Below are 15683 nucleotides of genomic sequence, written 5' to 3' on the forward strand. Positions count from 1 at the left end.
GGGTTAAGCATTTTAAGACTTGGTAATTAGTGCCTTCCTCTTGCAGGATGATATGGTATAGCAAGTTCTGACAGTATGGACACACCTTCCGTATGATGGTATATAACGCAGAAGAAATGCTGCCTAACTTCATCTACGCTCAGACACTTTCTGCAGAGCCTGTGCATCAACATGTTCGGTAAGTCTGGAAGGAGTCGGAACTTTGGATACGGTGTAAATATTATTTAGTTCGGTTATTTAAATATTTATGTGAAATATTTTGTTTAAGTTGCATTGTTGAACCAAAAATGTAACCTAAATTGGGCTCATTTGTGTGTTTGTAAAAGTGAATCAGTCTAAGAATAAGAATCAAAAAGCTAATAACCTCAAAATACAGTTGTGTAAATATTGATGTTACATATTTAGTTATAGATATTTATTTAAATTGAATTGTTGAACCTAAAACCAAACTTGTGCTCAGTATTTTATTTATGTATTTATTTGGTTGTATATTTAATGTAAAAGTGAATCAGTGAATCAAATATTTATGTTAAATACATGTAAAATTTACGGTAAAAAAACGGCAGCAGGTTGCCAGAACTTTACTGTAAAAAATATGGCAGCAAATGTTTAGGTTTTATGGGACAGCGCTTAGTTTACTGTCTATTTTACAGTTAAAAACCGTATATTTTAAAGGTTTATATTGTAATAATTATGTGTACACTGTAAAAATGTATGTTAAATTTACGGTAAAAACTGTTAAATTACCAACCTATTGAAATACTAATATCTGTTATGTACCTTTGATATATGCTGACAACCACCAATCACAGACAATACTAATACTAATATATAGAAGGTGCACAGTCAAACACTACACACCATCTTGGTAACACACATTAATTTAACAACATTAAATGTAACATTAAACCCTAATGTACATAACTGATTAGAAAAAACTAAGAAGAAACAGTTATTTCAATGAAAATACATCAAATGTGAAGTGTCAAGCAGGGAATTCTGAGAAAGTTTTTTTTCACTGTAAATTACACGACTTGTTCTTTTTCACTTCTAAAAACTGTCAATTTAATGGTATTTTACGGTAAAATTAAATTAAATGTATAAGGTTAGATCTTCTACAGTTATTCACCGTATATAGTACGGAAACTTTCTGTTAACCAATTAACTGGTTTTCACTGTTTTTCACTTTTACCGCTAAAATCACGATCATTTTTCTATTTAGTCTATTTAGTTATAAATATTTATTTAAATTAATTTGCTGAACCAACAACTGTAAACTAAACTGTGCTCAAAATGTATTTGTTTGTTTGTTTGTAAAAGTTAATGAATAAGAATTCAAAGGAAAAAACTTTCATGTTATCTAAAGTGGTGAAGCAAATAATCATAAATTCATTTTGGACCTGGTGTAAATATTATAAACATTATAAACAAGTTCAGTTGTTTAATATTTATGTCAAATATTTAGTTATAAACAATTGAATTGCTGAACCAAAAACTTAACCGAAAATTGGGCTAAATTTTTATTTTATTAAAAGCAAATCAGTCTAATCGTACCTCAAAAAACCCCTCAAACTTTCGGTAATCGATTAAATTTAAATTGAATTGTGTAACCAAAAATGCAACTGAAATTGTGCTCAATATTTTTATTTATTTATTTATTTGTATATTTATTGTAAAAATTAATCAGTCTAAGAAAAGAACTCAAATTCTTTATATATATATATATATATATATATATATATATATATATATATATATATATATATATATATATATATATATATATATATATATATATATATATATATATATATATATATATGTGTGTGTGTGTGTGTGTGTGTTTGTGTGTGTGTATTTTTTTCTTTTCAGTCAATCAGTCTAAAATATGAACTCTTTCCACTCATCCAAAATGATAAAGCAATTTTTAAACTATAATGTGACTTTGGCATAGATACCTATCAAGCACACTGGGTGGCGCTGTTCGGCAGGGCGGCAGTGTTTGCGCTCCTGATGTGGGCGCCTGTGCAGGTGGCAGCAGATTCAGAAGAGGAGGTCGCCTCAGAGTGGACACTGTGGAAAAAGGCCCATGAAATATCCCACGATGAAAAGGTCAGTTATGCTCATTTGGGTGTGGCTTAAAGAGACATTACACCCTAAAAAAAGAAAATTCAGTCATTATTCACAACAGGAGACATTTCGAAGACTTTAGAGTGAGTGAATAAAGACAGAATTTTCATTTCAGGGCAAACTTTTCCTTTAAAACCTTTTTTTATTTTTTATTGAAAGGTTTGAACCACTATTGTGCTTTTGAAGCACTTAAAGGTGCACTATGTAAAAACCACTAGGCCAGTGTTATATATTTTGTTCAGTTGAGTACTTACAATATCTCGAATGTTTCCATGAACATGATTTCTGCCCGAGTCCTATCCTGATTCTTTTAACCGACTGTGAGGTGAAGACCACATGTCCAAAGATTCTGCGCTCAAACGTGGCGTCATCAAACTACGCCTTTGTTTTGAACAGGCGACCTCTAGTGGATGGAAAAGTTACATAGTGCAGCTTTAACCCTGTATAAACATGTAGTTTAAGTCACTTAGTGTGTTGTTAAGATGATTATATGTTATACTGTATGTTATACACTGCATTTTTGTGTGTATTTCTTATTTTTCTTTATAACTGCAGAGGGACGACATTCAGAGACAGACCATCTGGGAGACCAACATGAGGATGATAGAGAAAAACAACGACGATTTTCGTTTCGGATTGTCATCGTTTAGCATGGCAATGAACAAATATGGCGACCTCGTAAGTGAAACGACTGAAAAAACGACGCTATTGAAATCATAAACATGTTTTATTAGCTTTGTTAAAAAGGTGGTCTTGTACTGACATCTAGTGGTGTGGATGTCATCAGGTCCAAGATCATATTTGATCTAATTTTTGTGTTCTCTTCAGACCAGTATGGAGTTCAACCGTTTACTGGGTGCCAAAATCAATGGCCCGATAGATATGAGAGGAAAGATTGAATCCGCTCAGACGCTCCGCTTCAAGGCTAACAGACTGGGATTGGTCAATGTTGACTATCGAGCACAGGGATATGTGACTGAAGTCAAAGACCAGGTGGGATTCTCTTCTATTTTCTTAGTTGATCATCATTCATATGCTTTTTATTCCAAAGTATAGTTTTATTCAAAAATAACATAAGAACGTTTTGCTAACGTTGCCATTAAGTTATGAAAACATTATGTTCTCTGAATTAAAAGGTTTTAAAGGTTTTTTCTTGGTTATGTGAACGTTAAAGAAACATCCCACTTTATCATTCATCAAACATTATGGGAACGTTACTTTTCAACGTTTTCTGAATGTCCTGAAAACAAGTAGTAACATTTAAAAAATGTTAGACGAAAGTCCACATAAACAATGTATAAATAAAGTTTTTGTGCTAACATTTTGCGAACAGATAACTAAGAACGTTTGTTCTTAACGTTGAGAGAACCTTCCCAGAACGTTAGCCGTTCCCTGTTAGCTGGGATATGTACACTGTCTAATAATTCTACTGTATGTTTGGTGCAAATAAAAACTGATTTTGTCATTTATTTTCAGGGATACTGTGGGTCTTGCTGGGCCTTTAGCACTACGGGTGCCGTTGAAGGCCAAATGTTCAAGAGGACGGGACGGTTGATGCCCCTCAGCGAGCAGCAACTGGTGGACTGCTCCAGGTCTTACGGCACGTACGGCTGCAGCGGAGCCTGGATGGCCAACGCCTATGATTATGTGATCAATAAAGGGTTGGAGAGCTCTAACACTTACCCCTACACGTCGGCGGTGAGAGATCTTGCTCATTTGAATTAGAGAAGTATGATTGTTTTCTGAGATGGCCATTCTGAAAGTGTCTTTTTTTGGTTGTGGTTTTACCAGGATATCCAGCCCTGTTTCTATGACAGAAGTTCAGTCGTTGCCAGAATCAGTGATTACAGGTTCATCCCGGCCGGAGATGAGCAGGCACTGGCTGACGCCGTGGCAACCGTCGGTCCAATCACCGTCGCTATAGATGCCGACCATCCAAGCTTCCTCTTCTACAGTTCAGGTGAGATTTCATTCTATTTCTATTGACTCTATTTCCATTCTGAAAAGAAAAGAAGAAAATGATACATTAAATAATTATTTACAAATAATTTTTTGTTATTTTTTATTATTAATTATAATTTGTATTATATATTTTTAACTATTATATTAACTATTTGACAATGTGTTTATTTTTATATAATATATAAATATAGATGTGCACAAATATACATATTTGTTTAATGTTGAAATTAAATAAGCATTATATATGTGTGTGTGTGTGTGTCACGGAATATATATAAATAAATAATATATATATATATATATATATATATATATATATATATATATATATATATATATATATATATATATATATATATATATATATATATATATATATATATATATATATTAGGGCTGTCAAAAGATTAATTGTGATTAATCGCATCCAAAATGAAAGTTTGTGTTTATTATATTTATATGTATAAAATGTTTTTATATAAATAATATAAATGTATATACTGTATATACATGCAAATATTTATTAAATATATACATGAATGTGTGTGTATGTATTTATATATACATAATAATTATACACAGTACACACACATATATTATGTAAACACAAACTTTCATTTTGGATGCGATTAATCGTTAAACAGCCCTAATATATATATATATATATATACATACATACATTAAATAAATATTATATATAATTATGTTTGTATATATATATATATACAAACATAATTATGTATATATAATATTTATTTAATGTTTAATTAACAGATATTACACAAGCATATTTATTTATATATAAATATTTATTTAATGTTCAATTAACAGATATTACACAAACATTTATATATATTTATTTAATGTTTAATTAACAGATAATTACAAACATGATTTATAGATAAATATTTAATTAATATGTAATTTAATATACATTTATAATTAATAATGTAATAAAATAATGTTATATTAATTTATAGTGACTATTTATTTATTTAAATATAATTATATTATATTTATTTATAGGAATCTACAAGGAATCAAACTGTAATCCTAACAACCTCAACCATGCTGTGCTTGTGGTTGGTTATGGCTCAGAGGAGGGCAAAGATTACTGGATAATCAAAAACAGGTAAGAGAACACCCATCATTTAGGTTTATGAGTACATTAACACCTCATGTACTCTGCTAGCAACACAACACGACAAACTAAACACACCTATTTAAATGTTGTGCACTTGTAGTGTAGATAACTTCATTACGGTAACAAAGCGTTACTTCATAGAATACCATGTTTCAGGGTACATGCACTTACAATGCAAGTTAGGTTGAATATGGACAAACCCAGCAATGGGTTGTTTTAATCCAGCGGTTGGGTTAAATGTTTGCTTAAAACGACCCAATTGCTGGGTTTGTCCGTTTTCAACCCAACTTGGGTTGTTTTTAACCCAGCATTTTTTATTTTAATTTCTTTTTAGGTGTGTGACATTGTTTTTTCCCTTCTTTTCACAGTTGGGGTACAGGATGGGGAGAAGGAGGCTACATGCGAATGATACGCAATGGCAAAAACACTTGCGGGATCGCCAGCTATGCTCTTTATCCCATTGTGTGAGACGAAAAAGACATTTTCCAATAAAGACTTACGAGGTCAAAATTTTGTGTCAGAGATCAGTTCATTTAGGGCACTAGAACAACTATTACACTACAGAGCTGTGCTTTATTCTAGCCACAGATCATGTTTTGCAGCCCATCTTCAGGTGTTTTATCAGACTGTGTAAACCCGTGTGGTTTTTCGCTGCATGAAAGGTGTGTTTTGATACTATAAGACTTTAGCTCTCACAATAGGCTACTAATGGAGACAAGGCCATGCTTAAATGTTGTGTCTAGTTGAGTGTGTCGATTAACGTGCGCTGTCAACAACTTTTGTTGTGCAGTGCTGCGGAAACTGTTTAATCAGTGCATTTCATACATGACAAATGTGCTTTAAAATGCACAAAAACGATTATGAGGATGTTAAATTAAAAGAAATATTAATAATGAACATAAAAAACGATTTAAGTTGCTGTTTTAACTATTACAACAAAAAGTAAATGTATCATAAATGCTACAAAGATAATAATTGCATACTAATTTATAATGATCAATAATATTATTCTACTGGTTTAACTAATTATTTCATAAACAATTTCTACATTGTAAAACATCAATTTTTTTTATTTTTAAAACGTTTTTGACAAATTAATACACTTAAAATGTTTCACAAATCAAGCAACCAAAAAAAAAAATAATAATAGATACATGTTAAAAATTGTAAGGACATTGTTAGGGCTGAAACATAAAAAGTTAATAATTTATGAAGTTCCTTGAGGTCACAAATATTCATTGACTTGCCTATTGGTGGTGCCAGCAGGAGGGTAAAAATCACTGCCCTACCTCTCCTCTGTACACACTGCTATCACACACACCTGAGACAAACAGGAAGAAAGGGGGATTTTTGAACTTTGCCAAGAGTAAAGACTTCCCCAGGTTGCTGTTCAATGGACTTGCAGTAAATGCATATATAGCATGTACATTTATCAATGGCTAAGTTCTTATTCTTGGGAGTCCAAATGAAGTGGACTGGAATACTGGTGCTCTTATCTCTGGACCTCTGGGTATATGCAGATGAGCTGGGACGTCCAACAACATTCTGGTGGGACAATGATATCCAGGCCAAAGATAACAACCATCAAGAGTCATGGAGAAATATTTTCAGGAAGTATTGTGATTCCACACACATTAAGGTAAGATGTTACCTAAAAAAAGGGTTAAAAATGTCAAAACTCTCAAGCCAATCCTGGTCTTTGCTTAGCAGGTCTCCCAGACTGGTCTGTTGGTGATATTGTGTGCTCTTAAAATTATTATAATTTGTTTTAATAAAAGAACAAATATTGAACCAAACTGATTACTGATTATCAGTGAACGATTCGAACCAGGTCACAAAAACAATTCGTTTGAATCAGTCCGAATAATGTCGCAAACTGCTGCGTCCCAATATGCCTACTTATACTATGCCCTATAAGTATGTAAAAATAAGTGTTTACTTACTACAGATCTGTCGCTTATGCTGCCTTCCCGTGATATCGGAAATTTCGTACTTCCCACTTCTGAAGTCGTGATTAGGAGCTCATCGCATTCAAGTTTTGACTTGAGAGGACGTTCATGTCCATTTTTGGAAACTAGGCTATTTACGATAGTTCCTATAGCACAGTTAAAATCCTCCAAGTTAAATTTATTTGAATACCGTTTCGGAGAGAAGCACGGAGAACTCTCCACGTGCATGTGTTTGCAATTGATGCATGCAAAATTATTGACAAAATGTATCAATACAAATAGCTTACAATGCTGTTGCAGATTAAATATATATGGATAACACCGAATAAATATTTCGTCAGATTAGATACAGATAATTAATCACTCAAACCCCTCTAAATCTCTCTACCATCGGACTCTCACATCCGGCATGTTTGTAGTTTTTTTAATTCGTGTTTGTAGTTCTAACCGAGTCCTTGTCCAACGCGATGTGAATTAATATAAATTTATAAAAACTAATACAAAAATGTGCCTACATGGACTGTGAGGTAAGAGAACCCCTGAATATTTTTTGAGCACAAAAAATGTATCGAATCGTCGATTAATGGCAAATCGTCTACAACAGGTTTGGTGTTATTGTTGTGCAGAAACACTATTTAATCAGTGTATTGACATCGATATTCATTCGATTCAACATTTAATCGATTAATTTTGGATATACATTGATACCTACTACCTACTAGGCTACATGTTCATTTTTCTCAAGGAAAAACATCTTTCTCTGAATGCGTAACAGTGGCAGCCCTGAGCCCGTCTAATTCAAAAATGTTTAGGAATCAAAAGACCCCCCGACCAGCAGGTTGAAGCATGTTTTTCTTTAGGCATGTCAGATAACAGATTTCTAAAGCATGAACGCTGGCATGCAGCCAAAATAAACACGCGAAAACTACACGCGCTGTATATAAAGGTAAGAAGACCTTTATGGATCTAAGTCGTTGCTTCTCTGTCTTTTTATCAATATATGTCACATTTGTAAAGTAATACCGTATCTTAAGGGTTCAAGTTCAGATTTGTAAGTGTTTTCAATGACCCGTGACGTCCAAACTACAGCCACACATAGGCCTACAGAGACTATAAAGCAACTCCATTGTGATTCACTGTTCTTAGAAAGCTTTTTCAGTGTCTTGATTGTTGATTTCCTCTTTTTTGTCCCCTGAAACCGGGCAAATGCCATTGAATATACAGTACTAATGTTTTTTTTTTTTTTTTTTTTTTTTACCATAGTTTGTGTTTTTAACCAAAATAATGCATGTATAGCCTACCTTTGTAGGGTTTTCCAAAATGTCTGCACATGCCTGGATCTCATTTGATGATCTTGACCTCTGCATTTGCACCATTACAGGACTGTGATCGTGGTTATTACAGGGAGAGAAGTGGACCGCATACGGGACGGTGTGTACCTTGCAAGTGCAATGGCCTGTCCAATGACTGCGAACCACATACTGGAAAATGTTTGGTATGATTTCATCCTAAATCGTTTACAGATCAGCAGTGTTTTTTATCCTATTTCTCCTCTTTATTTTTTATTTTTTTAATCTTACTGTCACTTGTCCATAAAAAGATGTTTCATGCCCAGGCTTTTATCTAGCCAACTTAAATATAATATATTATTTTAATATTATATTATTGTATACTAACTATTATACTAACTATTACGCGATTAATCGCATCCGAAATTAAAGTTTGTTTACATAATATATGTGTGTACTGTGTATAATTATATATATATATATATATATATATATATATATATATATATATATATATATATATATATATATATATATATATATATATATATTAGGGCTGTCAAAAGATTAATCGCGATTAATCGCATCCAAAATAAAAGTTTGTGTTTACATAATATATGTGTGTGTACTCTGTTAATTATTATTTATATATAAATACACACACATTCATGTATATACTGTATATACATTTATATAATCTATAATATATATAAATATAAATGTTTTATATATAAAAAATAAAAATAAATTCTTAAATATATACATGCTTGTGTGTGTATTTATATATAAATAATAATTAACAGAGTACACACACATATATTATGTACACACAAACTTTTATTTTGGATGCGATTAATCGCGATTAATCTTTTGACAGCCCTAATATATATATATATATATATATATATATATATATATATATATATATATATATATATATATATATATATATATATATATATATATAAATAAATACACACACATGCATGGATATATTGAAGAATTTTTTGTTATATTTATATAAATTATATAAATATATATAGTATATACATGCAAATATTTCTTAAATATATACATTACATATACATATACAATATATACATTCATGTATAGATAATATTTTATACACAGTGCACACACATATTAACACAAACTTTTATTTTGGACGCGATTAATCACGATTATTCGATGTGACTAGCACTAATTATAAAACATTGAATATCTTATTTTTAGGTTCTTACTCTGTAGGCTATGTAGCTTTACATTGGCTTTATCAATGTTTATATTTTTAGAATATTTTTTATTTTAATACCCCTGATTGATCCCCTATTTGTGATAAGTCGGCCATAACATGATAACAATAAGGTCTGCTTTCATGAGTAATGCATCTCCACTTTATAGTTGTGTACTCAATGCATCTTTTACGGTGTCACTTTGTGGTCCTGTCATATTGAAACAATGCTGTTTTTTTGCAGAACTGCCAGTTCAATACAGCAGGAGACCACTGCGAGCGTTGTATGGAGGGTTACTATGGCAGTGCTGTTCTGAGAACCTGTTTTATGTGTCCGTGCCCCTTAGCAAACCCATCCAACAGGTGCAATGTCATATAATCATAAAAATACATACATGAGAGTTTTTAAATGTTTTTTCATTATTTATTGCTTAAAGCTGCAGTCCGTAACTTTTGCGCTCTAGCGGTTAATAAACAGAACCGCATGCGTCTTGCGGAAGAACACTGCAGCCGGAGCTACTTCTCTCTGTTTATGTCTATGGCGAGTCACGCAGGGACTGTGCTCCTCCGCAGCGCTTCCTATCCTGAAATAGTCCCAATATAAACACTTATTATAAGTGTACCATAATGATTCAGGGTAAGACAAAAACACGCTTTGGAAAATGGATTCATGTTGTACATTCTCATATCATTTTTGTAAATCTTGAACACAAAAAAAGTTACGGACAGCAGCTTTTAATTACTTTTATTGCTTATTAAATAATTGTTTATTCATTTGTTTGTGCAGTTTTGCGATTGGATGTCTCCGGGTTGGAGATGATTTTGAATGTTTGTGCAAGCCTGGTTACACTGGGGTTCGATGTGAAAGGTGTGTCTGGTTTTTAAAATATGTAAAAAATTGTGCATGAATCTTTTTGAAGAGACAGTTTCACATTTACTTCATATTTTAGGTGTGCGCTTGGATATTACGGCAACCCTTTAGCGGAAAGGGGTAGTTGTCAGCCATGTGTCTGTGACCACGGTTACGTATGTGACCCACAAACAGGCGGTAAGCAAGCTCTCAAGATTTACATAATACTAGTAATAACAATATAAAAATAGTAATAATAATAATATAAAAGTTTAGGCTGCTTAACCCTCTGGGGCTCTTCGGTCGTTTCTGACCCAAATTTTTTTAAATAAAAAATGTTAAAAATCGTAGCTTCATCGGAATGGTCCGAAACTTGGTGACTTTATTGATACTTGGTATATGAACACCCAACAAAAATTGGGGACAGGATTTGAAAAGTCTAAGTGGTCGTAAAAAAATAGTCACACTCAGGACTTTTGGGTCAAAAATGACCCCCATAGGAAATGAATGGGAAATTGGCAAAAATATGAAAATGCAGAGTTTTTTGTGTGCATACAATCTACAAATCAGCCAGGAGGCCGAAAAAAAGGACTCAACAGTGAAGGGGTGAATCTCTTAAACATTAAGAGTACAAAACAGACAAAAAAAACACACACACACACACAAACACAATTAGCTTTTGGAATTGCACGCGTTAATTTGTGTGTGCGTGTGTTTTTGTGTGTATAAGTGTGTGTGTGTGAGTTTTTTTTGTCTGTTTTGCACTCTTGATGTTTTAGAGATTCACCCCTTCACTGTTGAGTCCTTTTTTCTGCATCCTGGCTGATTTGTAGATTGTATGCACAAAAAAACTCTGCATTTTCATATTTTTGCCAATTTCCCATTCATTTCCTATGGGGGTCATTTTTGACCCGAAGGTCCTGAGTGTGACTATTTTTTTTACAACCACTTAGACTTTTCAAATCCTGTCCCCAATTTTTTTGGGTGTTCATATACAAAGTATCAATAAAGTCACCAAGTTTCGGACCATTCCGATGAAGCTATGATTTAAAAATTTTTTTAAATAAAACACAAGATCCACTATAGTGGTAAAAATTTGCTATTGCGTGATAAAAATGCTCAATGTGTTCAGCGGATGGCACTGATCTCATTGAAAAAACTGCTTTCATGAGGCCTAGGCTTGACTCTAAAATGAAATACAGCTTTAATAAAAAAAATTATATATATATATATATATATATATATATATATATATATTTTTTTTTTTATTATATTCAATGGGAAAAAATGGGTCATAATTATTGCATAAATATTAATTATAAATCATAAAATTATCTCAAAACACCAAAAAAGAAAAGAAAAAATGTTATTGAACAAAAATATATTTCATTGATTTTACTCAAATCTTTTTTATCTTAATCCCGCCCTCCGGGTCATTTTTGACCCGAAGGTCCTGAGTGTGACCCATAAATTAAGAACGCCAGAGGGTTAAATCAAAAATACAAATATAAAAAATAGTAATAATAATTAAAAAGTTTGGACTGCTTAATTAAATATAAATTAATACAAATATTTAAAAAAGTATAATCCATGTTTTTAAACCCCAAAAATGCCATTCATATTATTACTCATATTGAAAACATTTGTTTTCTTTGTTCTCATAGATTGTTATGAGGCTGATGACCCGCACACTGGCGACTGCTACGGTTTGCACTCACAAAAATGTCTTTAAAATATTTTAAATAATATTCTGTGCCTATATAGCCCTACATGGGGCTTCTTTACAATTATTTATATTCCAGTGATCATGTGATATTTATATGCAGATGTGACAATACATGACTAACTCCAGTTTTTTCCCGTTAGAGTGCGATATCTGTGTCATTAAGTTAATGAATGATCTTGAAGCGATGGATAATGAGTGGGACACAATGAAGAATCAACTTGAGGCTTTTAGTCGGAATGTTACTTCATACACGGGGCTGGAAAAACTTGAAGAGGCCATTGCTGGTACAAAGGTCTCTACAACAGTTTCCCACAACAGCACTCTGGAATGCTAATGTATTTTCGCACATCGTTTTTTGAAAACCGTTTCCCCTTCTTTAGGTTTTGGTGTGGCGTTATACTGCATCTGTCTTTGCATTGCAACCAAAGATTTTGGAGCTTGAATCTGATATCAAAAGTATTAAAGAGGACCTCACTGTTCTCAATGACAAGGTACCGTAACTTTATGGTGGTTTATCTTTGCGCCGTCCATCCAACCGACTACAACTTGTGTTTGTTTCTACAGGCAATTGAGATGTCCTGTACTGCAGTTCAGTTGCTAAAGACTTTGGACCAAACCTATCAAAGGGGGGACAACCTTCGATCTGAGAGCGTGAACTTCTTACGAAAGATACAAGGTAGCTGAGCTTTTTATAACCAATATCTTCTTGAAATGTCTTCTCCGAACATGCTGGCAAGGTCACCAGTTGCACGTTTCCTTCTTGACCCACGTAGAGTTCTTGGACGAGTTGAAGCGATCAAACCACACGGGTGGGAACACTGAGGAAGCCACGAGGATGTTAAAAGAAGCCCGATGGATGTTGGAGAAGATGCGAAGACAGAGCTGCAGGGTTCAGAGAGAGCTGGCTAACCAGGAGCTCAGAAAAGCACAAACACGTGGGTCAATCGCTTCCAAATTACACCAGAGTGTTCACTTCTGCTCCCGGAGGGCCAGCGTTCTTGCAGAGTTTAGCTCCAACTTGCCTGGATTGTTTTGGTAATCCGGAAGTTTAATTGGGCTTGGCGCTAAACTCTGCGGGACAGTAGTAGTCCTCCAGGAATGATTTAGGACTTTGTTTTAGTGACCAAGCTCCTTTTTGGGTTCGAAAGCAGTCTTGTTTCTCTTACAGTACTCAACCTTATCTTGAACGACCTGATGGTTCCTCTGAATGGCTCCTTGGTTGTGGCAGATCGTATTGGGCAGATTCTAATGGATCAGATGGAAGATCTTCGAGATATACAAGAGGCGCTTATAGATGCGCAGCTTGATGTGATCAAGGCCAATGGTGTGAATAAACTCAATGAGGAACAGCTGAAAAATGTTTTGGTAATCAGCTAATAATAGTTGGCGAATGTCCTCAATAATGTAAAACAGTGACTTTCTAGACTGAAGACTAACTTAAAGGCACAATATGTAAGATTTTTGGATTAAAATATCTAGGGTTGCAACAACGAATCGATAAAATCGATAAAATTCGATAATTAAAAGAGTTGGCAACGAATTTCATTATTGATTCGTTGTGTCGCGCGACTATTATGCCCCTCAATTAGGGTTGGGTACGGTTCACATTTTAACCGGTATCGGAACCAAAAGCAAACCGAGCCGTACCAGTCGAAAAGCGCCATTAATAAATCGGAAAAGTGTGTTAATTGCAGCAAAAGCGACGCGACATGGCATGATTCAGCACCTAAAACGAAAACATCTTGGAGTCCTTGATGAGGAGGAAGGGAGTTCAACAGCAGGGGAACGTTAAGTCACTACAAAATCCCACTTTTGTTCCGTTTGGAAGTGAGGAGCGTGCCGTTCCTCCAGTAGCTCTTCTGGTGCTTGTTTACTCGTTATCCAGCTTGACAAGCATGACAAGTTAGCGTTAGCTTGTTAATAACAGTAGTAAAGCAGGGGTGGTATAGTTTGCAAGACTAAAGACACGTTTTTATTCACTTGCCTTTTTTGGCCCATTACTTTTTCAATCTGTTGCTATGTTCATTTCGTTGACAAATTATTTGTCAATATTTTAATCAACAACATTTTTCACAGACAAAAACGAGACGAAAATCAAAACCAGCTTTGAATGACAAAAACTATGACTAATATCTATTGTCATTTTCGGTCAGCATTCGGTCTTAAAGTGACAGCAGTCCATTAACCTGCTTCCATTTGTGCTCTTAAGCATGGGCGTCGGAAGCAAAAAAAAATTCTTTTTTTTTCCTCAGAAATGTTTTACTGGAGTAGATGCCAATTACATTAAGTACAAATATACCGCTTTGCTTGCTAAACGTATAGTTCGGAAAGACAAAAGTACGGAAATTGCCATATCATTGAGAGCGGTAGTAGTGTAGGGGTAAGACACACGGCATCTAGTTTTGACACAAATCGACCCACGGTTCGAGTCCGGCTTTCGCCAATCTCAATCTTCTCCGTTTTTGGAGTGTGGAAAATGAAGAAAATATTAGAAAAGTGGAAATAAAGCGTCTAACGTTTTTAATAATAAGTGTTTATCGATTAGGGGTAGGTAAACAGACATGTGCTGAATGTTAGAGACAATAAACGTGAGTGGGTCCAATATCATTGATCGTAAAAAGTGGGTGGGTCTTGTCCCATATTTAATCTATAAGGAATGTTGTATGCAAGTTGTTATAAAGAATGCATATCATTCATTGTAAATAAGACATTGTGTTCTTCTTTAGGAGGAGGAGTTTTATTTAATTGTTACATAATATTTCTTTATATGTCACAGCAGTTAAATCTGTGTCTGTATTGCATGTTTAAACTTTAATATCATTCATATTAATAGGTTAATACAGTAGATGTTTTATCCAGGAGTATATAATGGGTTTGGACATTTTAGAGAAATTCTTAATGCATTACAATTTAACTAAACCCATTACATTTTGTTTGTGAGTGTGTGCGTCTGAGTGAAGTGTAGAGAACAAGTTCTAACATCCTGTTAAGTTTTCGGATTAGTATTTTTCTTTGTTAAAAAAACAAACAAGATTTATAGATTTATTGAAGCAACCTGTGCACTTTCTGAAGATTTTTTGCACTGTGAATTTGCACTGTCAGTTCTGTTTTTGAATAAAGGATTGTATTTTTATCCGATTAATCGATTCATCTGAAAAGATAATCGACAGATTAATCGATTATTAAAATAATCGTTAGTTGCAGCCCTAAAAATATCCAAAAACTACTAGAACAATGTTATATATTTTGTAGACTCCAGAGAAATATGCAATTTTAACCAGGACATGGACCGTGTCCGTGCGTCGCCTATCAATGACATCATACCTGCGTTACCCTCGATTTCCTTATTGTTTAAATCTCGTTTTCTTGATTTACCGCATATTAGCCATGTTTTACCATGCC

The 15683-nt window shown here is 33.6% G+C and overlaps 2 protein-coding genes across 2 annotated transcripts in view; both read left to right on the plus strand.

Annotated features, from left to right (window-relative positions):
• Nucleotides 1-171: 171 nt before the first annotated feature.
• Nucleotides 172-5704, plus strand: cts12 (cathepsin 12; the record flags this gene model as incomplete). The annotated part of the gene is made up of 8 exons (XM_079807086.1): nt 172-178; nt 1955-2112; nt 2686-2808; nt 2959-3123; nt 3607-3828; nt 3922-4090; nt 5119-5224; nt 5605-5704. The coding sequence occupies 8 exons, from the start codon at nt 172-174 to the stop codon at nt 5702-5704; spliced, it is 1050 nt and encodes a 349-aa protein (XP_079663212.1).
• Nucleotides 5705-6536: 832 nt separating this feature from the next.
• lama3 (laminin, alpha 3) overlaps nt 6537-15683 on the plus strand; it is a 31118-nt gene continuing 21971 nt past the window's right edge. The window contains exons 1-11 of the mRNA XM_079808026.1: nt 6537-6875; nt 8567-8680; nt 9950-10068; nt 10493-10573; nt 10656-10753; nt 12220-12261; nt 12422-12573; nt 12662-12772; nt 12846-12957; nt 13055-13216; nt 13450-13646. Of these exons, the coding sequence (XP_079664152.1) occupies nt 6672-6875; nt 8567-8680; nt 9950-10068; nt 10493-10573; nt 10656-10753; nt 12220-12261; nt 12422-12573; nt 12662-12772; nt 12846-12957; nt 13055-13216; nt 13450-13646 (1392 nt within the window). The 5' untranslated portion in view covers nt 6537-6671. The remainder of the gene's footprint in view (nt 6876-8566; nt 8681-9949; nt 10069-10492; nt 10574-10655; nt 10754-12219; nt 12262-12421; nt 12574-12661; nt 12773-12845; nt 12958-13054; nt 13217-13449; nt 13647-15683) is intronic.

Source organism: Gobio gobio (genome assembly GCF_949357685.1).
Source record: "Gobio gobio genome assembly, chromosome: 24".
NCBI classification, from domain to species: domain Eukaryota; kingdom Metazoa; phylum Chordata; class Actinopteri; order Cypriniformes; family Gobionidae; genus Gobio; species Gobio gobio.